This window comes from Hyla sarda, chromosome 7 (assembly GCF_029499605.1).
Source record: "Hyla sarda isolate aHylSar1 chromosome 7, aHylSar1.hap1, whole genome shotgun sequence".
Taxonomy (NCBI): Eukaryota; Metazoa; Chordata; class Amphibia; order Anura; family Hylidae; genus Hyla; species Hyla sarda.
In genome coordinates, this window is record NC_079195.1 from 20672774 (window position 1) to 20699023 (window position 26250).

At 42.7% G+C, this 26250-nt stretch overlaps 1 protein-coding gene across 4 annotated transcripts in view; it reads left to right on the forward strand.

Annotated features, from left to right (window-relative positions):
- SORCS1 (sortilin related VPS10 domain containing receptor 1) overlaps positions 1–26250 on the forward strand; it is a 762471-nt gene that overhangs the window by 512350 nt on the left and 223871 nt on the right. For all 4 annotated transcript variants that reach the window (XM_056530949.1, XM_056530951.1, XM_056530952.1 and 1 more), the window contains exon 6: positions 10400–10464. In XM_056530949.1, coding sequence (XP_056386924.1) covers positions 10400–10464 — 65 coding nt within the window. The remainder of the gene's footprint in view (positions 1–10399; positions 10465–26250) is intronic.

Below are 26250 nucleotides of genomic sequence, written 5' to 3' on the forward strand. Positions count from 1 at the left end.
CTCAATGGATACAGTATCCATGGTGAACATCGTATGGCAGGACTGATGTGGTTCCCATAAAGAAAACTATATGGAAGTACAAAAGAAATAATGGAGTACCCATACAGTAAAATGGAAGTACATGAAACTAATGCAATACCCAACAGAACTTTCTATAGATAGAGTACCATATAACATATCAGACATCAGTACAAGGGGCCAATGCCGTACCTATGGAAAATACTACATGGAAGTACAATGGACTGATATGGTGCCCCTACAGAACATCCAATGTGGAAGCATAAGGAACTTGTACAATACGCAGCAGAACCCTATATAAGTACAGTACCATGGAGATCACCAAATAACAGGACAAGGGAACAATACAGAACCTGGAACCTAGAAGTACATGGAACTCTTGCAATACCCAACAAAACACTAGAGATATTGTAACCATATAGAACACAATAGATATAATACCCATGGAAAACTACATAAGGTGATACTATGGAATGATGTGGTGGCCCTACAGAACATCATATGGAAGTACAAGGGACTGATACAGTACACAACAAAACACCATAAAGAAATACTGTACAAAGGACTGATACAGAAAAGAACATCATACAGATATGGTTAGAACTCTTGCAGTACCCTACAGAACGTAATGTGATACAGATATGGAGTATCCATAGAGAAGACCATATAAAAATACAAAGCATTAATAATATGTACATATATATATATATATATATATATATATATATATATACATACATACATATACAATTCAGTGCAGCACTCCATAATATGAAAAAAGTGACATTTATTCCATCAAAAAAAGTGAAAATAGCAGCGACGTTTCAATCCTCTCCATGATCTTTCTCAATATACATATATATATATATATATATATATATATATATATATATATATCACTAGACTGTAGTATACAGAATTAATATGGCTCCTTATGGAAATACGTAGAATACAGAATAACTTTAGAACTGTGCCCATAGACCTCATTAAAGCACGTGTATGTAAGACTGTTGAGATACCCCACAGAACACCATACAGTCATATCTAAAATGTATATTTAAAGGTCTATAATCAGTAGTATTAAAAAACTAAAATATCTCCTCTCTTTCGGAAACAGTGCCACACCTGTTCATAGGTCGTGTTTGGTATTGCAGTTCAGCTCCATTAACCCCTTAAGGACTGAGCCCTTTTTCACCTTAAGGACTCGGCCATTTTTTGCAATTCTGACCACTGTCACTTTAAACATTAATAACTCTGGAATGCTTTTAGTTATCATTCTGATTCCGAGATTGTTTTTTCGTGACATATTCTACTTTAACGTAGTGGTAAAATTTTTTGGTAACTTGCATCCTTTCTTGGTGAAAAATCCCAAAATTTGATGAAAAATTTGAAAATTTTGCATTTTTCTAACTTTGAAGCTCTCTGCTTGTAAGGAAAATGGATATTCAAAATATTTTTTTTTTATTCACATATACAATATGTCTACTTTATATTTGCATCATAAAATTGATGAGTTTTTACTTTTGGAAGACATCAGAGGGCTTCAAAGTTCCGCAGCAATTTTCCAATTTTTCACAAAATTTTGAAACTCGCTTTTTTTCAGGGACCAGTTCAGGTTTGAAGTGGATTTGAAGGGTCTTCATATTAGAAATACCCCATAAATGACCCCATTATAAAAACTGCACCCCCGAAAGTATTCAAAATGACATTCAGTAAGCGTTTTAACCCTTTACGGGTTTCACAGGAATAGCAGCAAAGTGAAGGAGAAAATACACAATCTTCATTTTTTACACTCGCTTGTTCTTGTAGACCCAATTTTAGAATTTTTGCAAGGGGTAAAAAGGAGAAAATTTTTACTTGTATTTGAAACCCAATTTCTCTCGAGTAAGCACATACCTCATATGTCTATGTTAATTGTTCGGCGGGCGCAGTAGAGGGCTCAGAAGGGAAGGAGCGTCAAATGGTTTTTGGGGGGCATGTCACCTTTAGGAAGCCCCTATGGTGCCAGAACTGCAAAAAAAAACCACATGGCATACCATTTTGGAAACTAGACCCCTCGGGGAACGTAACAAGGGGTAATGTGAACCTTAATACCCCACAGGTGATTCACGACTTTTGCATATGTAAAAAAAAAAAAAAAAATTTTTACCTAAAATGCTTGGTTTCCCTAAAGTTTTACATTTTTAAAAAGGGTAATAGCAGAAAATACACCCCAAAATTTGAAGCCCAATTTCTCCCGATTCAGAAAACACCCCATTTGGGGGTGAAAAGTGCTCTGCTGGCGCACTACAGGTCTCAGAAGAGAAGGAGTCACATTTGGCTTTTTTGAAGGAAATTTTGCTCTGGGGGCATGCTGCATTTAGGAAGCCCCTATGGTGCCAGGACAGCAAAAAAAAAAACACATGGCATACCATTTTGGAAACTAGACCCCTCGGGGAACGTAACAAGGGGTAAAGTGAACCTTAATACCCTACAGGTGTTTCACGACTTTTGCATATGTAAAAAAAAAAGAAAAAAATTTACCTAAAATGCTTGGTTTCCCAAAAAATTTACATTTATAAAAAGGGTTAAAGCAGAAAATACCCCCCAAAATTTGAAGCCCAATTTCTCCCGATTCAGAAAACACCCCATATGGGGGTGAAAAGTGCTCTGTTGGCGCACTACAGGTCTCAGAAGAGAAGGAGTCACATTTGGCTTTTTGAAAGCAAATTTTGCTCTGGGGGCATGCCGCATTTAGGAAGCCCCTATGGTGCCAGGACCGCAAAAAATACCCACATGACATACCATTTTGGAAACTAGACCCCTCGGGGAACGTAACAAGGGGTTAAGTGAACCTTAATACCCCACAGGCGTTTCACGACTATTGCATATGTAAAAAAAAATAAAAAAATTTTACCTAAAATGCTTCTTTTCCCAAAAACTTTACATTTTTAAAAAGGGTAAAAGCAGAAAATACCCCCCAAAATTTGAAGCCCAATTTCTCCCGAGTACGGCGATACCCCATATGTGACCCTTAACTGTTGCCTTGAAATACGACAGGGCTCCAAAGTGAGAGCGCCATGCGCATTTGAGGCCTAAATTAGGGATTGCATAGGGGTGGACATAGGGGTATTCTACGCCAGTGATTCCCAAACAGGGTGCCTCCAGCTGTTGCAAAACTCCCAGCATGCCTGGACAGTCAACGGCTGTCCGACAATACTGGGAATTGTTGTTTTGCAACAGCTGGAGGCTCCGTTTTGGAAACCATGGCGTACCAGATGTTTTTCATTTTTATTGGGGAGGGGAGGGGGGCTGTGTAGGGGTATGTGTATATGTAGTGTTTTTTACTTTTTATTTTATTTTTTGTGTTAGTGTAGTGTAGTGTTTTTAGGGTACAGTCGCACGGGCGGGGGTTCACAGTAGTTTCTCGCTGGCAGTTTGAGCTGTTGCAGAAAATTTGCTGCAGCTCAAACTTGCAGCCCGATACTTACTGTAAGCCTCCGCCCATGTGAGTGTACCCTGTACATTCACATTGGGGGGGGACATCCAGCTGTTGCAAAACTAAAACTCCCAGCATGCGCTGACAGACTGTACATGCTGAGAGTTTTAGTTTTGCAACAGCTGTAGGCACACTGGTTATGTATCACGGAGTTTGTGACCTTACTCAGTGTTTCAAAACCAGTGTGCCTCCAGCTGTTGCAAAACTACAACTCCCAGCATGTACGGTGCATGGTGTAAGGTGACTGCTGGGAGTTGTAGTTTGCAACTGCTGGAGGCACACCGGTCGTGAAACACTGAGTTAGGTAAAAAAAAAAACTCTAAGTTTCACAACCAGTGTGCCTTCAGCTGTTGCAAAACTACAACTCTCAGCAGTCACCGACAGCCAACGGGCATGCTGGGAGTTGTAGTTATGCAACCAGCAGATGCACCACTACAACTCCCAGCATGCACTTTAGCTGTTTGTGCAAGCTGGGAGTTGTAGTTATACAACAGCTGAAGGTACACTTTTCCATAGAAATAATGTGCCTCCAGCTGTTGCAAAACCATAAGTCCCAGCATGCCCATAAGGGAATGCTGGGAGTTGTGGTGGTCTGCCTCCTGCTGTTGCATAACTACAGCTCCCAGCATGCCCTTTTTGCATGCTGGGAGCTGTTGCTAAGCAACAGCAGGAGGCTGTAACTCACCTCCTGCTGCTGCTCCATCGCAGGCTGTCCCTCGCCGCCGCCGTCGCTCCTGGGGCCCCGATCCCAACATGGACGCCGGGGATCGGGGTCCCCAGCACCCGGGGTCGTCTTCCCGCACCCGCTCACGCCCTCCGGAAGAGGGGCGGAGCGGGTGCGGGAGTGACACCCGCAGCAGGCGCCCTGATTGGTCGGCCGGTAATCCGGCCGACGAATCAGGGCGATCGTGAGGTGGCACCAGTGCCACCTCACCCCTGCAGGCTCTGGCTGTTCGGGGCCATCAGAGACGGCCCCGAACAGCCAGTAATTCCGGGTCACCGGGTCACTGGAGACCCGATTGACCCGGAATCGCCGCAGATCGCTGGACTGAATTGTCCAGCGATCTGCGGCGATCGCCGACATGGGGGGGCATAATGACCCCCCTGGGCGATATGCCGGGATGCCTGCTGAACGATTTCAGCAGGCATCCGGCTCCGGTCCCCAACCGGCTAGCGGTGGGGGCCGGAATTCCCACGGGCGTATGGATACGCCCTGCGTCCTTAAGGACTCGGGATGCAGGGCGTATCCATACGCCCTGCGTCCTTAAGAGGTTAAAGGGGTACTCCGCCGGAAAACATTTTTTATTATTTTTTTTTAATCAACTGGTGCCACAAAGTTTAACAGATTTGTAAATGACTTCTATTAAATAAAAATCGTAACCCTTCCAGTACTTATCAGTTGCTGTATGCTCCACAGGGAGTTTTCTTTTCTTTTTGAATTCACTTTCTGTCTGACCACAGTGCTCTCTGCTGACACCTCTGTCCATGTCAGGAACTGTCCAGAGCAGGAACAAATCCCCATAGCAAACACACGCTGCTCTGGACAGTTCCTGACACGGACAGAGGTGTCAGCAGAGACCACTGTGGTCAGACAGAAAATAAATTAAAAAAGAAAAGAACTTCCTGTGGAGCATACAGCAGCTGATAAGTACTGGAAGGGTTAAGATTTTTCAATAGAGGCAATTTACAAATCTGTTTAACTTTCTGGCACCAGTTGATTTAAAAAAAAAAATGTGGCAATACCACTCACAACCTGCGTGATGCTGTTTTTCCGAATCATCTACCCCTTTAATGTTATGCACAGGTTATTGGGATTCAGCGTGGCCCTATAATCCGGCTGAGGTCTATATAAAGGATGAACAGAGATGTCATACAGGCTACAAGCTGCGGCTCAGAATTGGCTTCGGAGTCATTTTACTGGTTTCCGCTCTTCAGATGAAATGCTGGCTGGTGGGGCACTCCAGGGATCTCCGGCTGCCAAGAGAAGTCGTTCTGTTTGGATGCCAGGATACATCTGTAATCTTGTCTTTTGTGATCAACAATAGACATGCGAGGCTGACGAGTTCCTTATTATTTATTGTGTATCTCCGACCTCTACGGGGACCGAGAGACTGAGGAAAGAACAAAGCTTCGCCGCTTCGGCGGATCAAGCCAGATCTGCAATAGCTGCATTTTTAAAGAATTTTTTTTGCAACTCGCAGACTAAGTGCAGATGTCGAGAGAGGGAGAGAATTAGGTCATAAGAAACCAGACTTAAAATGTAAATTGCGTCTTCTGTTCTGGAAAAAAAAAAGTCGTCAAAGTGCGGAATTAGCTGCCGCGAGAAGAGTGAAATCGGCGGAACGAGGTAACGGCGCCGAGGAGGGTTGGAGATTGATGCTCATTATATTATCCAGCAATATCGGTGAATTATATAACTATAAAATAATGTTACTGCGGCTAAATTAAAAGTAATAGAAGTCTTGAGGGTTTTTTCTTTTCTTATTCGGATGTGGAGAGATCGGTCTTCAGAAACAATAGGGGAAGGCGGAGAGAGGGGGAGAGAGGGGTCTGTAGAACCAGCGAGATGCCTCTCATTTATTAGGAACCCTACAGCAAATATATATACGGGGCCGTCCGTATCCTGGACCATAGATGGACACAACTCATATACAATCTCATATATCTTCATATACACACCTACATATCAAGAAACACACATACACACAAAACAAATAAATAAAGGGAACACTAAGATAACTCATCCTAGACCTGAATGAATGAACTAATCGTATGAAATACTTTCCTCTTTACATAGTTGAATGTGCGGACAACAAAATCACAAAAAAATTATCAATGGAAATGAAATGTATCAACCCATGGAGGTCTGGATATGGAGTCACACTCAAAATCAAAGTGGAAAACCCCACTACAGGCTGATCCAACTTTATGTAATGTCCTTAAAACAAGTCACAATGAGGCTCAGTAGTGTGTGTGGCCTCCACGTGCCCAAATGACCTCCCTAAAATGCATGAGCATGCTCCTGAAGAGGCGGAGGATGGTCTCCTGAGGGATGTCCTCCCAGACCTGGACTAAAGCATCCGCCAACTCCTGGACAGTCTGTGGTGGATGGAGCGAGACATGATGTCCCAGATGTGCTCAATCGGATTCAGGTCTGGGGAATGGGCGGGCCAGTCCAGAGCACCAATGCCTTCCTCTTGAAGTAAATGCTGACACACTCCAGCCACATGAGGTCTAGCATTGTTTTGCATTAGGAGGAACCCAGGGCCAACTGCATCAGCATATGATCTCACAAGGGGTCTGAGGATCTCATCTTGGTACCTAATGGCAGTCAGGCTACCTCTGGCAAGCACATGGAGGGCTGTGTGGCCCCCCAAAGAAATACCACCCCACACCATTACTGACCCACCACGAAACCGATAATGCTGGAGGATGTTGCAGGCAGCAGAACCTTCTCCATGGCGTCTCCAGACTCTGTCATGTCTGTCACATGTGCTCAGTATGAACCTGCTACAATCTGTGAAGACCACAGGGCGCCAGTGGCGAATTTGCCAATCTTGGTATTCTCTGGCAAATGACAAACGTGTGGATGTCGGGCCCTCATACCACCCTCATGGAGTCTGTTTCTGGCCGTTTGAGTGGACACATGCACATTTGTGGCCTGCTGGAGGTCATTTTGCAGGGTTTTGGCAGTGCTCCTCCTGCTCCTCCGTGAACAAAGGGGGAGGTAGCGGTCCTGCAGCTGGGTTGTTGCCCTCCTACGGCCTCCTCCACATCTCCTGATGTACTGGCCTGTCTCCTGGTAGCACCTCCATCCTCTGGACACTACACTGACAGACACAGCAAACCTTCCTGCCACAGCTCGCATTGATGTGCCATCCTGGATGAGCTGCACTACCTGAGCAACTTGTGTGGGTTGTAGACTCCGTCTCATGCTACCACTAGAGTGAAAGTGTCATTGACTTGGAGTTACATTGTGTTGTTTAAGTGTTCCCTTTATTTTTTTTTGAGGGGTTTACATGCGGCAACTATTAGAGATGAGTGAGCAGAAGCCGGCGAACCAGGATTCAACCCGAACTTTAGGATTTTTCCGGGTCGGCGAACACTCAAGCTTTTACTGGTTGGGCTCACGTGATCTGATAAATAGTGCAAAAAGAACTTAAAGCACTGAAGAAGCAGGGCGGGCATGGGGCGATGAGATGACACCACTCAGCACAAAGGCCAGTAGGACACAGCAAGGGCCCTCAGAAAAGCTGTCAAGGATGGCTTGGTGTATGCTTTGCTGCTTGTACAATAAAAAGCATATTGTGGGTGTTCTTGAAGGGAAGAGAAGGGTACTGGAGAGGCACACTCAGTAGTGCCTCACTATAAACCCAAAATGGAGGATTTGTTCTCGCCTACCACAGCAGTGCCCTTTCTCTGACAGTCACCATGAGCCCAGACCCCATGGACTTCTGGCTCACCAGATTAGACCATTGGTCAGAACTTGCCCAGGGCTGCTGGCCAAATTCAAATAGATTTTTTGGGAAACCTGTTGAATGGAGGTCCAGTCCCCACTCCCCGCAGAGTCAATGCTACACTACCTCTTCCAGCAAAGTTCAAATAGATTTTTTTGGAAACCTAATTTTTTGGAAAATTGATTTAAAGGTTTCTCAATCTGCTGCTGTATGTAGGCTACAACAAATTACTCCAGTAAACCACTGTGACATGTTGAATGTTGCTGTTGCAACCTCCCTGCAGCCAGCCAGGCTTGGGTCACCTGGCTGTCCAAATTTGAATACATTTTATTGGTTTCTCAACCTGCTGCTGTATGCAGGCTGCTAAAAAGTCCTCCAGTAAACCACTCTGAGATGATGAAGTTTGCTGTTGCAACCTCACAACCTTTTCTGCAGCCAGAAAGGCCTGGATCACCTGGCTGGCCAAATTTGAATACATTTTAATGGTTTCTCAACCTGCTGCTTTACGCAGGTTACTACTACTTACTTCTGTAAACCACTGTGACATGCTGAAGGTTGCTGTTGCAACCTCCCTGCAGCCAGCTAGGCCTGGGTCACCTGGCTGGCCAAATTCAAATTAATTTAAAAGGTGTCTCAACCTGCTGCTTTACACAGACTACTACAACTTCCTCCAGTAAGCCACTATGGCATGTTCTGCTGTTAGTTTCAGACAGGTCTACACATATACAACCTATGCATATCACCATCACCAGTTCAGGAAATATATAATTATTATTTTTTTTATAAAAAAATTAATAAATAAATGAAAACCATTGAAACATTATAAAAATGTAATTTAAAAACCACCACCTTCCTCTACTACCAGTCTGCCATCTCCTGCTGTACGCTATTGATATAAGTCCGCCATCTCCTGCTGTACGCTATTGACATAAGTCCACCATCTCATGCTGTACGCTAGTACCATCAGTCAGCCACCACCTGCTGTACACTGGCTACTTCTAATAACACCAATCCACCATCACCCTACTTCCGCCAGTCTTACACGTATACAACCCATCATCCACAGAAAAGGGATCATTTTTGGCATGCTTGGAAAAAGCCACTGCGTTTTACCATGCCTCTCTGTGCATATTAACACCAACAGACATCTACCAACAACCAGGGATACTTTAGGGATACTGTCACTTTATTTTGGCTTGAATAGGCCTTAAAATGGTGAGCTGTAATAGTTACCATGGGTTACTGTATGTCACCATAACTGAGCCTTAAAAAACACTTTATAACTACTTGAATACATTCCTAACAGTGATAGGCAGGAGTTTAGAGCTGTTAGGCAGTGCTATAAATGTGGTTAGGGGCTTACTTCACCAGTTTCAGTCGAACCGAACCGAACTCGAGATTTCTGAAAAGTTTGGCAAGTCCGGCAAACCAAACTTTTCAAAAATTCGCTCAACTCTAGTAGCTATGCACATAGAAACACACAACCAACATATACATAAATCATAGTTTTCCAATTAGTGTGCCTTCAGCTGTGGCAAAACAACAACCCCAAGCATACCCGGACAGCCAACTGAGTTATAGTTTTGCAGCAGCTGAGAGCACGCTGGCTGGGAAACACTGACATAGATAAGCATTATGGGGTCATGTACTTAGGCTGAATTTGGCCTACATTTTCACCTGTTGTGTGCGGCACACAGTGTGTATCGCATGTATTAGCCTTGTTTCGCTGGCAAAAAATGGATTTTCTGCAGCGGCAAATCCCCTGTGAGAAAAGTTACAGAGGATAGTGAATGACCCCCATGTAACTAAACATGCAGTTCGGTGCTCAGCAACGTTCATCAGCCTAATACGGAAGTTTTCTTTTTGAATTTCCTTTCTGTCTGACCACAGTGCTCTCTGCTAACACCTCTATCCATGTCAGGAAAATTCCCGAGTAGGAGAAAATCCCCATAGCAAATCTCTCCTGCTCTCGACAGTTCCTGACATGTAGTATATAGGAGATGTTTTAATACAGGAGATGTTTTAATAGAAGTAATTTACAAATCTGTTCAACTTTCAGCACCTGTTGATTAAAAAAAATTATAATTCCATCAGAGTTTTCCTTTAACTTATTAACAATCAAGACTCCTGATGTGTTTCAAGTGCATGTATTTGAAACACATTTGGGTGTCGGTATTGTCTGTTCCCCAGTGTGGATTGATGCGCTAATCTTAACAAAAGGTGAACAAAATCTCTTTCCACATTGACTATTTACACACTTATAACACACATACTGTAAATACTTGCACACCAACATGAAACATACTCATAGACACAACACGGATACAAATATGCTCACATACACACTTTTTTTTTTTTTTTTTTTTATGAATTGATTACTTGAAAAGATTTTCAATTTTTTTCTGTAATTGTGACATTTCTTTATTTTTTCTTTATGTGCTTTTAGGACGGTGACTGTGTCAAACAGAGATGCTGACCTTGTCCATTTAGAGACTAAGACTCCAGAAGGACGTAAGTAATATCTGTCTTTAACATTTATATCACATATTTGGCAGAACTCACTAATCCTTTAGATCCTTTCCCTACTAACCCTAACCTACTAACTCTCCTAACCCTAACTCTACTGACCCTAACCTACTAACTCTCCTAACCCTAACTCTATTGACCCTAACCTCAATCCCTACTGTCCATAACTCGTATAACCCTCACACTACTATCCATAACCTACTAACTCTACCAATCCAAACCCACTATTGAAAACTCTACTAACCCTCACACTACTAAGGTTTTTTTTGTCAACTGTACAAACCATGTAACCATATAACTCTCATAACCCTCACTACCCCTAACCCACTAACTCTACCTACCAATCCAAACTCACTATCTATCCACTACTACTAACCCTCATACTATTAACTCCAACCCCTTTACTCTACTAACCCCACTTTACTAATCCTACTATTCCTAATTTTACCAGCCCTCACACTACTAACCCCAACCCTCTCATCTAATTATCCCTAATTCTAATAACCTTCACAATACTAACCCACTAACTCCACCAATTCAAACTTGCTATCCATAACTCGACTAACTCTCACACTACTACACCAAACCCCCTAATTCTACTATCCCCAACTCACTCACCCTACTATCCCTACCTCTATTTACCTTCACACTACTAACCCTAACCCAACTATCCCTAACTCTACTAACCGTCACACTGCTAACCTCAACTCCCTAACTCTACTATCCCCAACTCACCCTACTATCCCTACCTCTATTTACCCTCACACCACTAACCCTAACCCAACTATCCCTAACTCTACTAACCCTCACACTACTAACCTCAACTCTACTATCCCCAACTCACCCTTCTATCCCTAACGCTATTTCCCCTCATACTACTAACCCCAACCCACTAACCCAACTAAGTCTAACTCTACTAATCCTCGCATTACTAACCCTAACACCCTCACTCTACTATCCCCAACTCACTCACCCTACTATCCCTAAGTCTACTTACCCTCCCACTACTAACCTCAACCCACTAACCATACTATGCCCAGCTCTACTTACCCTCACATTACTAAACACCATCTCACTAACCATACTTTTCCTAACTCTACTAACCCTCACACTACTAACCTTATCCCACTAACCCTTCTATCCATCACCCTACAAAATATACAAATATATCCTACTAAGCTCTTTCTACTAGGCTGTATGCCTCTCTCATTGCGTGGTGGGTCATCTGGTTGTAGTGGGCATCAATGATCCCACTCAACAGTAAAGCAGGTCAACTGGTGGCATTGGCTCATGTAGATGCCAACCCAAGAGGAAGAGAAGTATGTTCATGTGTCAGAAAACAGAGGGAACCCAAGGCTACATCATGGATTGGAGGTTACACAATACTTGTACACCTCTCCTCATGGGTAATTATTAGACAGCAATTGGCCCGGTAAATGTACAATAAGGTGAGTGGCGTTCCATACAGTACTGTGTGCATCACCGCTCAACTGACATTCACCTGGTCCAATGATAGAGTATCCAGCCTAAGGAGTAAGCTGAGCAGTGAAGCATTTATCTGCATAGCATCTGCCCGGTGGCAAGATCGAGATGTAGCTCTGCCAAATGTTAGTTGGCAGGGGCTACATCTGTAAGAAGTGGAAAAGCTCAACACATACAGATGAGGCCCTGCTAACATAATAGTGATGGTGCTACATCACACTTTGCTTTTCATATACTGTATGCATCACTGCTCATCTCGCTGTGTACTGTACCATTTGCTGTGTACATTTGCCAGGCCAGGTGCTCTTACATGAATAGCATGGCACGCTGCCAATGACGTTGGCGAAGTAATCTCTAATGGTGCAGAATAGATCCAGCAACTAAAAATCTTTGTAAATTTAAATGATTGCTCATCAATTTATTATCTGCATATTCCTGAAAGCTTGAGAAATCCTAAAAGAGTTAGGCCTGGGAGGAAACAAGTGAAAACCTTACATCGTGACAACAACCAGCAGCACATGCATAGAAGGATATAAAAAAAAATGTTAGTTCTATAATTTGCCTCAAAATAGTCATCCTTAGATATTGAGGATTAAATACAGTTACAAACAATTACTCATATAGCAAGTGAGTGTAAAGAGTAACTACCATGCTGCTGCTGCGGCGGCAGGATGCACTTCTAAAACTCCTGGCAGCTCCATAACCCGCTACTAAAGCGGAGTGGTGTATGGACTTGCTGGAAGTTCCCTGCAAGTCAATGGGACTGTTTGCAATTTTATAGACCACTCATTTTAGCGGCAGGCTAGGGAGTTGCCGGGAGTTTTCAAGGTGTACCCTTCCGCCGCAGCAGCAACATTGTAGTTACACTTCAAGAAGAGACATTCTCAAGCTTTAGTAAAGATAAGCAAACCTGTTTTTCTAGAACAGTGTATCTCAACCAGTGTGCCTTCAGCTGTTGCAAAACTACAACTCCCAGCATGCCCGGACAGCCAAAGGCTGTCCGGGCACGCTGTAAGTTGTAGTTTTGCAACAGCTGGAGGTTCACAGGTTGGAAAAAAAAATGTTTGAGAATCAGTTTACATGAACATTTTGTTTGCCTGGATACATTTTCTATTGCATAGAGCAACTGTAAAAAAAGAGTCCCAGCTCTGGTACAGTAAATAGTAATACAATTCACTCTTTACCAGGCCCAACAAACCTCTAGGTCAAGCCCTGCAAATGCAAATGAGCAGCAAGTTATATAGCGTCTGATGACAGAAGCCCCTGCTCCTTTGTATAAATCCAAAATGTCCGTCAAATCCAAGGAAAATTTGATGGCCAATTTGAGCAAATTCCCTATACACAAGAAAAAATATATATATTTCAGCAATGGTAAATTAGAGTCAACAACTCTTTAAATCTTGGGCATATTGATTTATTTATTTTTTTCATGCCACATTGAAAATGGCCAAGAAATTATTTTTTGGGGGAAATTTGAAGGGTTTTTTTTTTGGAAATTTTTGGGAAAATCAGTTACTATTGTGATTCTAAAATGTGTCAATTCTTATAATTTATCAAAGATAATTTTGGAAAAGAAAAAAAAAAATAAGTAAATAAATAGATATAAAATAAAATAAATAAAATAAAAATTGTAGGTTTTTGTTCTGGCCGGTGTCATGGCTGGCAAAAAGTCTGGAGTTGCAGAATTAATAAGGGAAAAGCTGGATCAGAATTCTATGATAATCCGGCATGAAATAAATCACAGATCAGAACTGGCAGCTCATGACAAGATAAATGCAATAAATCATTTCACGGCTTTTATGCAGAACATTTACGTTGTTTACAATTACCAGAAAGCACAAATAAGTAAAAGAAACACTCCGGGGTTGTTGGTATTTATATATACGGTAGTCATACAGCACCATCTGTTTTATCCAAGCACAGCTGAATCTCTGTGTTTCGTGATTGTAACTGGGCCATGTGGTCACCAGTCTGACCCACAGACAATCTGTTTCAGAGAAACTCATCAGTTCTTGATCAACTAACTTTCTGTGAACTACAGGATGACATCATCACTTATCATATCCCTTCTGGCAGCTCCCAGACCGCCCACCCCATCCCCTTCCCAGATCTGTATACTGCTGCTGCTATCTCTATAGGATTAGAATATATAGTAATAGTACCGCTCCCCTCCATCTCTCTCTGTATACTGCTGCAATCTCAATGAGATTAGGATATATAAGGTTATACACCTTCCCTTCAGCTCTATCTGTATACTGCTGCCATCTCTATGTAATCAGGATATATAGTAGTTAAACACCTCCCCTCCAGCTCTATCTATATGCTACTGCTGCTCTCTCTATGAAATCAGGATATATAATAGTTATACACGTTACCTTCAGCTCTATGTGTATACTGCTGCTATTTCTACAGAATATGGTTATTTAGTAATTACACACCTCCCCTCTAGCTCTGTCTGTATACTGCTGCTGCTATCTCTATGGGATCAGGATATATAGTAGTTGTACACCTCCATTCCAGCTCTATCTGTATACTGCTGCTATCTCTACGGAATCAACATATATTGTAGTTATATACCTCCCCTTTGGCTCTATCTGTATGCTGCTGCTATTTCTACAGAATAAGGATATATAGTAGTTACAAGCCTTCCCTTTAGCTCTATCTGTATACTGCTGCTGCTATCGATATGGTATCATGATATTTACAGTAGTTATAAGCCTTTCCTCCTGCTCTATTTGTATACTGCTTTCTCTTTGGAATCAGGACATATAGTAGTTATACACATCCTCTGAGGATGTGTTCACACATGGTTTTTTTTTTCCCTATGATTTTCCACAAATAATGGCAAAAATGGTAATGGTTTACAAAAATGTTAACAAATCATGGTACAGACATGCCATTTTTACTGCACTTTTGAAACATTTCAGCAAAAGCAGCTAAGATGCAGTACAAATGTGTGAACAAATGCAATAAAATTAAACATCTGAACTCAGCCTAAAGACTTTAAGTCTTTATAAAACACCTTGATGGTGATTATAGATCAAATCACTTTTTCTCTAAAAACACACTTTGAAAAAGAAAATGCATTGAAACGGCACATAATGTGAACACTCTCCCCCCCCCCCCCCCCCCCCCAAAGCCAAATGATTGATGGGAAATGTAGGTGCCATTAGGAAATCATTTAAACATTTGAATTCTCTCCAACCTTCCCAGTTTACACAACTATTCGAGCAGACAAATCATTCAAGCAAACTGTTCCCATACATGAAAACTGGTGGAGAGAAATGACGGATGTTGGGCCAAAGATCCAGTTTATTGGTGACAACACTCGCAAGACTTAAAGGGGTACTTCGCCAAAGGATAGGGGATAAGATGTCTAAGATGAGCTAAGTTTGCTTCGTGGCTGATGACTCACGATACAGGGGTCGGAGTACCGTAACTTCACGGCTCCGCCCCCTCGGGACATCATGTCCCGCCCCCTCAATGCAAGTATATGGGAGAGGCATGACGGCCTTCACACCCCCTCCCATAGACTTGCATTTAGGGAGGCGGGGCGTGGCATCACAATACTCCGGCCCCTGTATCATGAGTCATCAGCCACAGGTGCCGGAGTATCGAGACGTCACGGCTCCGCCCCATCGTGACATCATGCCCCACCCCCTCAATGCAATACTATTGGAGGGGGCGTGATGGCCGTCAGGCCCCTCCCATAGACTTGCATTAATGGGGCGAAGCTGCGACATTGCGATACTCCGGCCCCTGTATCATGAGTCATCAGCTACAGAGCAAACTTTGCTCCGTACAGCTGATGACTCGGGGGGGCTGCAGGAGAGATCGAGAGGGTTCCCAGCGGCGGGACCTCCGCGATCAGACATCTTATCCCCTATCCTTTCGATAGAGGATAAGATGTCTAGTGGCGGAGTACCCCTTTAATCTGTCTCAGAGTGTGTATGTCTTTAGTTTTGACTTAAATAACCATCAGACCACATTTTGATTACTATTTTATGTAGGAATCCTGGTAATTCCAAAGGAGTTTGCTCACTTTTTCCTCCTGCACTGTGGATGTTTGCTCAGTAAAAGGCATGTACAGTAAGTACATCAGCCTGTGCGTTATTAGTTTAGCTCCATAGTATTTGTCTATTATTCTGACTTGGAGAACAACCATACCATATTTTATAAATAATCAATGCAAAAATCCATGCAATTCCTACACTGTGGATGTTTACCCAATGTGCTAAAAAATTACATACACAGTGCAACTGTTTTGTTACATTGTTTAGTTACATTAGTAACTGTTTAGGTGCATTGTTCAGTTTTATTTATAACTGATTAAGTTACATTAGTTTAGTTACATTGTGTTTGTCTGTTGTTGTGACTTTGAGCCCTATATTACACATATTATAGTGTATTTAGTTTTACCTGGGGTGTCCCTTTAGCCCATATATCTATTTTGCATTGACTAGTTCCTTGCCTTGTTAAAGACTTGATGACAAAAGAAGCCATTTTATACACCTCCTTTATCTGTATATCTCCCCCTGTCCACTGCTCCCTCTCCATCACTATACACTGTACCAGAATTTTCCAACCAGTGTGCCTACAGCTGTTGCAAAACTACAACTCCCAGCATGCAAATATTGTTCATGTAGCACCTCTAACAGAACAACTACTTATTTAGCAAGTAAGTGTATAGAGTAACTACAACCCTGCTGCTGCGGCGGCAGGATACACTTTTAAACCTTGCAGCTTTATAGACCACAATTAAAGGTACCAAAGTGTTCTACAGATTACTGGAAGTCCCATGCAAGTCCATGGGACTGTTTGCAATTTCATAGACCGCTCACTTTAGCAGCAGGCTATGGAGTTGCCCGATGTTGTACCCTGCCGCCACAGCAGCTTAAAGAAGCTACTTTCTTAAACTCTGGTGGAAAACAATTTTATTTAAAATCAACTGGTGCCAGAAAATTAAATAGCTTTGTAAATTACTCCTATCTAAAAATCTTAAAGGGGTATTCCAGGATAAAACTTTTTTTTTATTATTATATCTCAACTGGCTCCAGAAAGTTAAACAGATTTGTAAATTACTTCTATTAAAAAAAAAAAAAAAAAAAAAATCTTAATCCTTCCAATAATTATCAGCTGCTGAAGTTGAGTTGTTCTTTTTTGTCTGACAACAGTGCTCTCTGCTGACACCTCTGTCTCGGGAACTGCACAGAGTAGAAGAGGTTTGCTATGGGGATTTGTTTCTACTCTGGACTGTTCCCGAGACAGGTGTCATCAGAGAGCACTTAGACAGAAAAGAACAACTCAACTTCAGCAGCTCATAAGTACTGAAATAATTAAGAATTTTCTAATAGAAGTCATTTACAAATCTGTTTAACTTTCTGGAGCCAGTTAATATATATAAAAAAAAAAGTTGTTTTCTGGAAAACCCCTTTAATTCCACTAGTATTTATCAGCTGCTGTGTGCTACAGAGGAAGTTCTTTTCTTTTTGAATTTCCTTTCTGTCTGACCCCAGTGCTCTCTGCTGACACCTCTGTCCATATCAAGAACTGTCCAGAGCAGGAGCAAATCCCCCATAGCAAATCTCTCCTGCTCTGGACAGTACCTGACATAGACAGAGGTGTCAGCAGAGAGCATTGTGGTCAGACTGGAAAGAAATTCAAAAAGAAAATAACTTTCTGTGGAGCATACAGCAGCTGATAAGTACTGGAAGGATGAAGATTTTTAAAACCTGTTCTTTCATCAACGTGCACCCAGCTGTTGCAAAACAACAACTCCCAGCATGCAGGGAGTTGTAGTTTTGCAACAGCTGGGGGCACACTGCTTGGGAAACACTTTACTATACAGAAGAGCTCCTTTCTGGTAGGCCTGCCCGGATGCAGTGAAAAGTTTCAATGCAAATGAATTCTTATCTTTCTTATGCAAATCGTGAGCGTTGGAAATCATTTATAGGAACCTTTTTAGAAGAGTCTTCCTTCTTGGAGGCGGATTAAAGTCTCGCTCAGTGCAGCATTATACGACTTCATTCTAGTCCTAGATGGGCCGATATTAAATTCAATTAAAACAAAAATAAATATAAGGAAAGCCGATCCTTTTCTTCAGATCAGGGCTCGGAGCAGAGGGCCCTCACACAAAGACAAGGAGGCGGATTACGCCAACATCTTCGCCAGACTCTATTATGGTCAGAGATTTCTTAGGATCTAGTGCTTCTCTTTTCGTTTTTTTTTTTTTTTTTTTTTTTTTTTTGGGGGGGGGGGGGGGGATTTAAAGGGGAAATCCATAAAAAATTTGTATAACTGCACTGAACCCTAAGATAATTAATTTATAGATATGAGATGCAGTTTGGAAGGTCCATACACCCTGTGGAGTTGACTATGGTAAAATTGTCAGTGGTATTTAGAGAATAACAAGGAGCGAAGAGGGATAGTCACAAAAAAGGGGACCTTGACCATTAATTCACGTGACTCTAGGCCAGTTGTCTCTAAACTGTGGAACAACATCTATCATGCCCGGACGGCCATTTTGGTTTTACCGTGATTTGCGCAATTGAGCTAAAATATCACCATTTATGCAGTGATTTGGGGAAATTAAAGCAAAAAAACTACAGACAAAACAAAAAACAAACAAACAAACAAAAAAATAAAAACAATAAATTAACACAGCCACAGAGCAGCAGCAGTATACAGATAGAGCTGAAGGGGAAGTTAATGACTACTATATATCCTAATCCCATAGAGATAGCAGCAGCAGTATAAATATAGAGCTGGAGTGGAAGTGTATAAGTAATATATATCCTGATCCCATAGAGATAGCAGCAGTATAGAGATAGAGCTGAAGGGAAGATGTATAACTACTATATATCCTATATCCTATATATCCTAGATAACTGCAACAGTATATATATATATATATATATATATATATATATATATATATATATATATAATATATATATAGCTATAGGGGAGATGTATAACTAATATATATCCTGATCTTACAGAGGTAGCAGCAGCAGTATACAGATACAGCTGGGAGGGGTCTTCGAGCTGCAGGGGAGGTGAACAACTACTATAGTTGCTGATCCTATAGAGATATCAGCTACCATATACAGATAGAGCTGGGAGGGGAGGTGTATAACTATTTTAGATACTGATCCAATAAAGATAGTGGCAGCAGTATACAGATAGAGCTGGGAGGGGAGGTGTATAACTACTATATATCCTGAGCCCATAGAGAGATCAGCAGCAGTATAAAGATAGAGCTGAAGGGAAGGTGCATAACTTCTATATATTCTGATCCTATAGTGATAGCAGCAGTATACAGATAGAGCTGGAAGGGGGGGGGTGTATAACTACTATATTTCCTTGATCGCATAGATATAGCAGCAGCAGTATACAGATAATGCCGGGAGGGGTCTGGGAAATGCCAGAAAGGATCTGATAGGTCATAAAGTCATCCCATAGTTTACAGGAAGTCAGCTGACCCAGGAATGGCCACTTCCTCTTACACATTTAACACAGTGATTTTCTGTCAGACTTGTGACCAAATGACCCAGCTTCATTTATGAAATGCATGGATGCAGCTGTGCTGGAATAAAACAGATGGTGCTGTAGGACTGGGGAGAGTGCAGGATATGGGGAAAAAAAAATAACTCCCAAAAAACTGGAGTGCTTCTTTAACTATGTTCCTTTAAAGCCACAACAAGTAAAACTCTTTGTGTGTTATTAGTTTGATTACATTGTGTGTAAATTATATGAGATCACAGTTCTTAGTAATTAGGAGTCCAGTATGGCATATAGTAGAATTGGAGAAAAGCTTATTGGTGGGGAACGTCCCGAATCCTTCATAAATCTAGTAGAATATTTATTCCTTAAAGCCAATTTAGAAAGTTTCTGCGGAGGGCTCACCACCTGTATGCAGAAGGGAGAGGAGAAATCGCTCTTTAATTTATGTGCAAATATTCTAGTCACTGCAAATAAAGTCACTTATCCCGTAATCCCGAAGGAAAGATGACGATGAGCTTCTAGCGACCCCGATTACCTGGAGAATATAGATGAGAAATTATAAAGTGCAGTGTTTCCCAACCAGTGTGCCTCCTGCTGTTGCAAAACTACAACTCCCAGCATGCCCGGACAGCCGAAGGCTGTCCGGGCATGCTGGGAGTTGTAGTTTTTCAACAGCTGAAGGCACACTGGCAGAGAAACACTGTTTTAGAAGAGCAGGTTTGCTTAACCTTAATAAAGCTTGATAAAATATATATTTTTTTTCTAAGTGTAAGTACAATATTGCTGCTGCGGTGGCAGCAGGGTATACCTTTAAAACTCCCAGCAACTCCATAGCCTGCCGCTAAATTGAGTGGTCTATGAAATTGCCAGCAGTCCCAAATACTTGCATGGGACTTCCAGTAATTCTGTAGACCACTTTAATAGCTTTAATAGCGAGCTGTGGAGCTGCCAGGAGTTTTTAAAAGTGTATTCTGCCCCTGCAACAGCAACATTGTAGTTACTCTTTACACTTACTTTCTACATGAGTAATCATTTTGTTAGGGGTGCTAAACGAATGTCATTTGCATGCTGGGAGTTGTAGTTTTGCAACAGTTGGAGGCACACTGGTTGGAAAACAATAGTATAGTGTATAGGGCTCAAGGTTACAATAATAGACAAATACAATGTAGCTAAACAAATGTATTCAACTTTGCATCACATGTCTATGCCCAGTTATAGGGTTATGGTCAAATCACATTGAAATTCAAAGAGTTTCCCCCATTAAGGCACCCCATGCCAATTTCCCCTAATAAATAGTGATATCTAAGGCTGGGTTCACATATGTCAGGTGTTCGGCACAGTTTCCCTGTGGCGTGCACCGGAGGAAAACTGATGCTAGAACTGATCCCATTCATTTGAATGGGGCAGTTCACAATCATCTAACGTCTCAATTTTGACACCGGATGGTTGGACACACCAGAGGTCACTGGACAGGGGAAAAAAGCTTGCATGGCCATCGCAGTAAAAAGGATGTGGTCAGTCACCATTTGCTTTCCCTATTGGGTTTCCATTTAAAGAAAGTGTTGCCAAAAAGTATAAACTACGTCATCTCTAGATTTGTCTTCAGTGTCGCCATTTGTGACCCCATGAAATAGACGCAGGGTTAGCTGATAAGTTGGCACCATATGTATGTGAGTACATTTCAGTGATTTGGGGCTTTATTATCCAAAATTCCAGTTCACCCAGTGTCCAAAAAAATATCGTACATCCACAGGTCCATTATATTTTTTGTATTGGTTCCATGGCACCTATAGCTGGGATGAGAATGATGTGTCAATGCATTCGTACTATTGATGATATGCTGATTCCATCATGGATCTCACATGACAGATCAACATTTGACTTAATTCTTGGCTACACAACTTTTCTTTTTTTGTTAATTGACTGTGCTACAGAGGCTGTAAAGTTAGTGTAGTTCATAATATAGTGTCTACCTGTGTTTGATGGTGGTCTCGCAATTCTTATGCGATCTTTGCCCCAATGTTCGTTTTTTAGTAGCGTACAAAATGAGTGTCGTCTCAGGTTTTCCCAGGTTGCATTGTGGCCCGAGACATTACATCACTAGTCACGTGTTGAAAGGGAGCTTGTGTGTGCTTCAATGGGTGAAGCAATGGCTGGGTGGGAAATCATTCTCCACAGGGCTGCAGGGAATTGTAGTTTCACCACAGCACAGCATGGAAGGAAGCCTAACCTGTCTGCAATAGGTGGTGTGGCTGATGTGTTGGAGGGAGCTAAGTCACCTGTAACCTAAAAACAAGGGATCATGGGGAATGTAGTTGGAAGGAGTGCAAAGGCAGAAAGAAAAAAGAGGGGCGCTCTCTTGTGTGGTGAAGCAGGAAAAAATGGGAAAGACCCACCACCTCGTCTTGGGTATCGCACTGATCCGCTGGGGCTGTCCAACAGAGCAAGCAAGACCCTGTGAGGGATGTGGGGTGGGTGGGATACATGCAGTGTGCAGCTCACTTTCCCTTTCTGTATCCCCAGGGGTACAGAAATGTAGATGCAGAGTGAACGGAAAGAAAAAAGGGGAAATGGGTGGAGCGCTTCTGCTAGTAAGGACGGGACGCAAAATGCCAAGGTAGCACAGGACGATTTTTATTGTAATGAGAGACTTCGGACAACACGTTTTGGCACTGGCACGCGCCTTCCTCAGGTCCACAAACAATCAAGTTGGTGCGTCCTGGTGTGTGTTCCTGTGCTACCGTGGTGTTTTGAGTCCTGTCCTTACTAGTTGGAAGGAGGGAACTCAAACAGTTAACAGCCATTTCTCATAAAGAAAGCAGCATTATCGTGGACTCACAATACAGCCATTAAGCCCCAAGATAAGCATGAATCTTTCCTAAGCATGTCCATTACTGTCTGTCAGGTAAGTGCTAAAGTCACTTTATGGTGGATAACCCCTTTAACTCTGTGTTGTAGACATGTGCAATTTGTTTTGTAACGAACACAGAACAAAACAAATTTTCCCGTTTTCGGATGTTTGTTACGAAAAGAAAGCACGAAAAAAAAATTACAAAATCCCGAAAAAGCATACGAATATACAGTTAACAAATGCATTCGTTAACTAACGCATAACGAATATGCATGTTAACGAACAACGAATGCATTCGTTATCAGTATACCGAATGTCGGGGCCATGCATCAACTGCTATCCGGCAGCGCATAATGCTTAAGCTGCTGCCGGATAGTAGTTGAAGCAGCCCGGGCAGGTTCACTCACCTTTCCGCGCTGCTCCGGACCTTCCTCCGGTGGGTCCTGGGCTGGTCCGGGGCCTTCATACGGGTCTCCCTCTGACGTCGTCATGACGCCGTCGCGCACGCCATCCTGTCATCCAATAGGAATGGCGTGCGGCAGCGACGTGATGACGTCACTATGGAGGCCCAGTAAGGCCTTGCGGCAGACAACTGAGGACCGGAGAAGACCAGGAGAGCCCAGCAGAGCCCAGCGGAGTACCGAAGAGGACTAGGAGAGCCCAGCGGAGGCCCGGGGACACTATCGGGAGCAGCGGGGACAGGTGAGTAGGACTTTACTTTTTTACATTGCACGAATCCCTCAACATACGAATCACCATCGTATGTTGAGGGATCACTAGACATGTGCAGAACCAAAAATCAGAATTAACAAATGCATTAGTTGTTTTTAACGAATGCATCAGTTTTTTAAACGAATGCATCTGAAAACGAAAACATTTTTCGTGGATGCATCCGAAAACCGAATATGACGAATGCACAGCATTCCGAATATTCACAGAACTGAAAATTTTCAAAAAACGAAAACTAACAAAACGAAAAAAACTAAATTTTTGGTTCTGCACATGTCTACTGTGTTGGATTAAAGGGTTGTCTTACCAGGATCAAGATGATGGTATACTTTTATACTGTCTGCTTACATATTATTGATGGTTTGCCAACCCCATCAAGGAATTTGCATAATAATTTGATACTTGACTTCCTTGTTGGCTGTGTTGAATCCATGACACCTTTTTCCGGGATCTGGATTAGTTACTGATGGCCACATGCCATTGATGATGTCCTAATCACATCATGGAATGCTCCCTATAGTTCAAGACTTCCTTGGTGACTACACACGTGAAGGTACATGGCAACTCTGTGTTTGAACAATAGCACCTCTTGCCAGGATCAGGAGGGTGTTGCTCCGATGCTCACATGCCATTAAACTTTCCTAATAGTTTCACACTTATAATTGGTTAACCAATCAAGGGTCCATGGTAAATCTGTGTTCGATCCATGGCATCTGTTGCCGGATTTGGGGTGATGATGTTTTGATGCCCATATGCCTTTTTTCATGTGCAAATCTCATCAAAGAACTTTCCTAATGGTTCAATTCTGGATCAAACTCTGTGTTGGATCAATGATGCAAAAAATTCCACTAAATAACCTACCAAATCAACACTTGGCATCCTCGGTGGCTACACAATCTAAGATCTGTGGTAAGTATGTGTTGGATCTGTGTCATGTTTTGCTGGGATTAAAATGATGTGTGCCAAGACTGAAATGCGTCTATCAATGTCAATGGATGGTATGCTCTGTTTTTTCTTTTCTGAGGCTAGAGCTGTTGAAAAGCCAAGAGAAGACTTCCTGGGTGATGATCACACAACCACACGTCCATGGAGACTCTTTATTGGATCCATGGCATATGCCATGCCAATGCTCACATGTGGTTATGTGCCAATTCTCATATGATAGTTTAACATTTGACGTCCTTGTTGGCTACCCAACCTAAGGCAATTCTGTATTGGATTAATGGGTATCTCTTGCCAGGATCAAGATGATGTTGTACTGATGCTTCCATAATACTAATGATTTGCCAATCCCCTCAAGCAGCTACACAATCAATGGTCTATGGTAACTCTGTGTTGAATCCAGGGCACATTTTACCAGAATCAGGATAATGTGCCGATGCTCATGTGCCATTGCGGATGGTGCCAATCCCGTTAGGAACTTTCCCAATAGTTCAATACTTAATTCCCTTGTTGGCCTGGCAACCAATGGTCCATCATAACTCTGTGTTGAATCCATAATCATAGGGATGTACCGATCGGAACATGAAATTGAGAATATGCTCATTGCATTGTAAAACTTTCCTAAAAATGTAACACTTGATTTCCTTTGTGACTACACTATCATAGCTTCAGTAAAATAAAGAGAGATGAAGGGAAGAACACTGCCGTTTCTGGTTGCCAGCTATAGTGTTCTAAGAGACTCCAATATGAGCGCATGGGGCTGCTCAATGTAAACTGAATCAATGACTCCCGTGGGGTGCTAAACTTAAAACAGACGGCTAGCCCAACTTTAAATATACAATAATAAAGAGAGTAGGTAAGCACTCACCGTAACGGACGTCTAAAGGTATCGGAAACCGGATCCACGCTCCGCATCATCTTTACATGCCTCCCTGTGGATCCGGTTTTCCCGATTCCTTTAGCCGTCCGTTGCGGTGAGTGCTAACCTACTCTCTTCATTATTGCACATGTAATAACTCCTCTGGCCAGCTTAGTGCAAATGATTCTAGCCAATGTTTGGAGAGATTAGACGGCACTCACGATTCAAAGCACAGGTCTTCAGATACAGACAATGGCCAATGGGCCGTTTCACGCTATGACGCGCTTCCTCATCATTATGTGTACCTTATCGGGTTTAGTCTGTCTCTTTTGTATCTTGTTACTTGTTATCTGTGAGTCTTGAATCTTGACCATTGTTCAAACCTGTTTGTGCTTGTTAGGATTTGGCAGGCTGATGTGGATCCTCTGTGTCAGCGAGGGATTGGTGTGAACCGTGTCGGTGGACCGGTTCTAGGTTGCTACTGGTATTCACCAGAGCCCGCCACAAAGCGGGATGGTCTTGCTGCAGCGGTAGCAACCAGGTCGTATTCACCGGCAACTGCTCAACCTCGCTGACTGCTGAGAAGGCGTGGGACAGAACGAATAGACAGAGGCAAGGTCAGATGTAGCAGAAGGTCGGGGCAGGCGGCAAGGTTCGTAGTCAATGGAGATAGCAAGAGGTAAGGAACACAGTAATGGCAAACACAGTAAACGCTTTCTCAAGGCACAATGGCAACAAGATCCGGCAAGGAAGGGAAGGGGAAGTGAGGTTATATAGACAGGTGCACAGGTGGAAGCTAATCAGACAGATTGGGCCAGGCACCAATCATTGGTGCACTGGCCCTTTAAATCTTAGAGAGCCGTCCGTGCCAGGACGTGACAGCCGGGGACCGGGACAGGTAAGTGACTTGGGATGCGATTCACGAGCGGGCGCGTCCCGCTATGCGAATCACATCCCCGCCAGCAGTGTCAGTGCAACGCTCCCGGTCAGTGGGTCTGACCGGGGCGCTGCAGAGAGAGGAATGCCGCGAGCGCTCCGGGGAGGAGCAGGGACCCGGAGCGCTCGGCGTAACAGTGCTTAGTGCATTTTTTGTGTCCCTCCATGATTGGAGTTTGGGTTTTTAGTGTTATCCGGTTCCTTCTATGGTTTAAATCCGTTTTCTGAGCTTTGTTTTGTCCCAAACATAGGATTCAGTTTGCTTTCTATCTAGTGTGTATTAGTTTTATGTATCCTGTTCTTGGTCCGTGTTTAGACCAGTTGGTCTTTGAGCATTTGTGCCTGTTCTTATCATTCTAGTATCTGCATATCCTTGAATTATATAGTGTCTGTCTTCAGTCTAACCGTGTTCATTCCCTGCATCCCTGGATATATCTTGCCGCATATAATTCCTAGTTTACCTGTC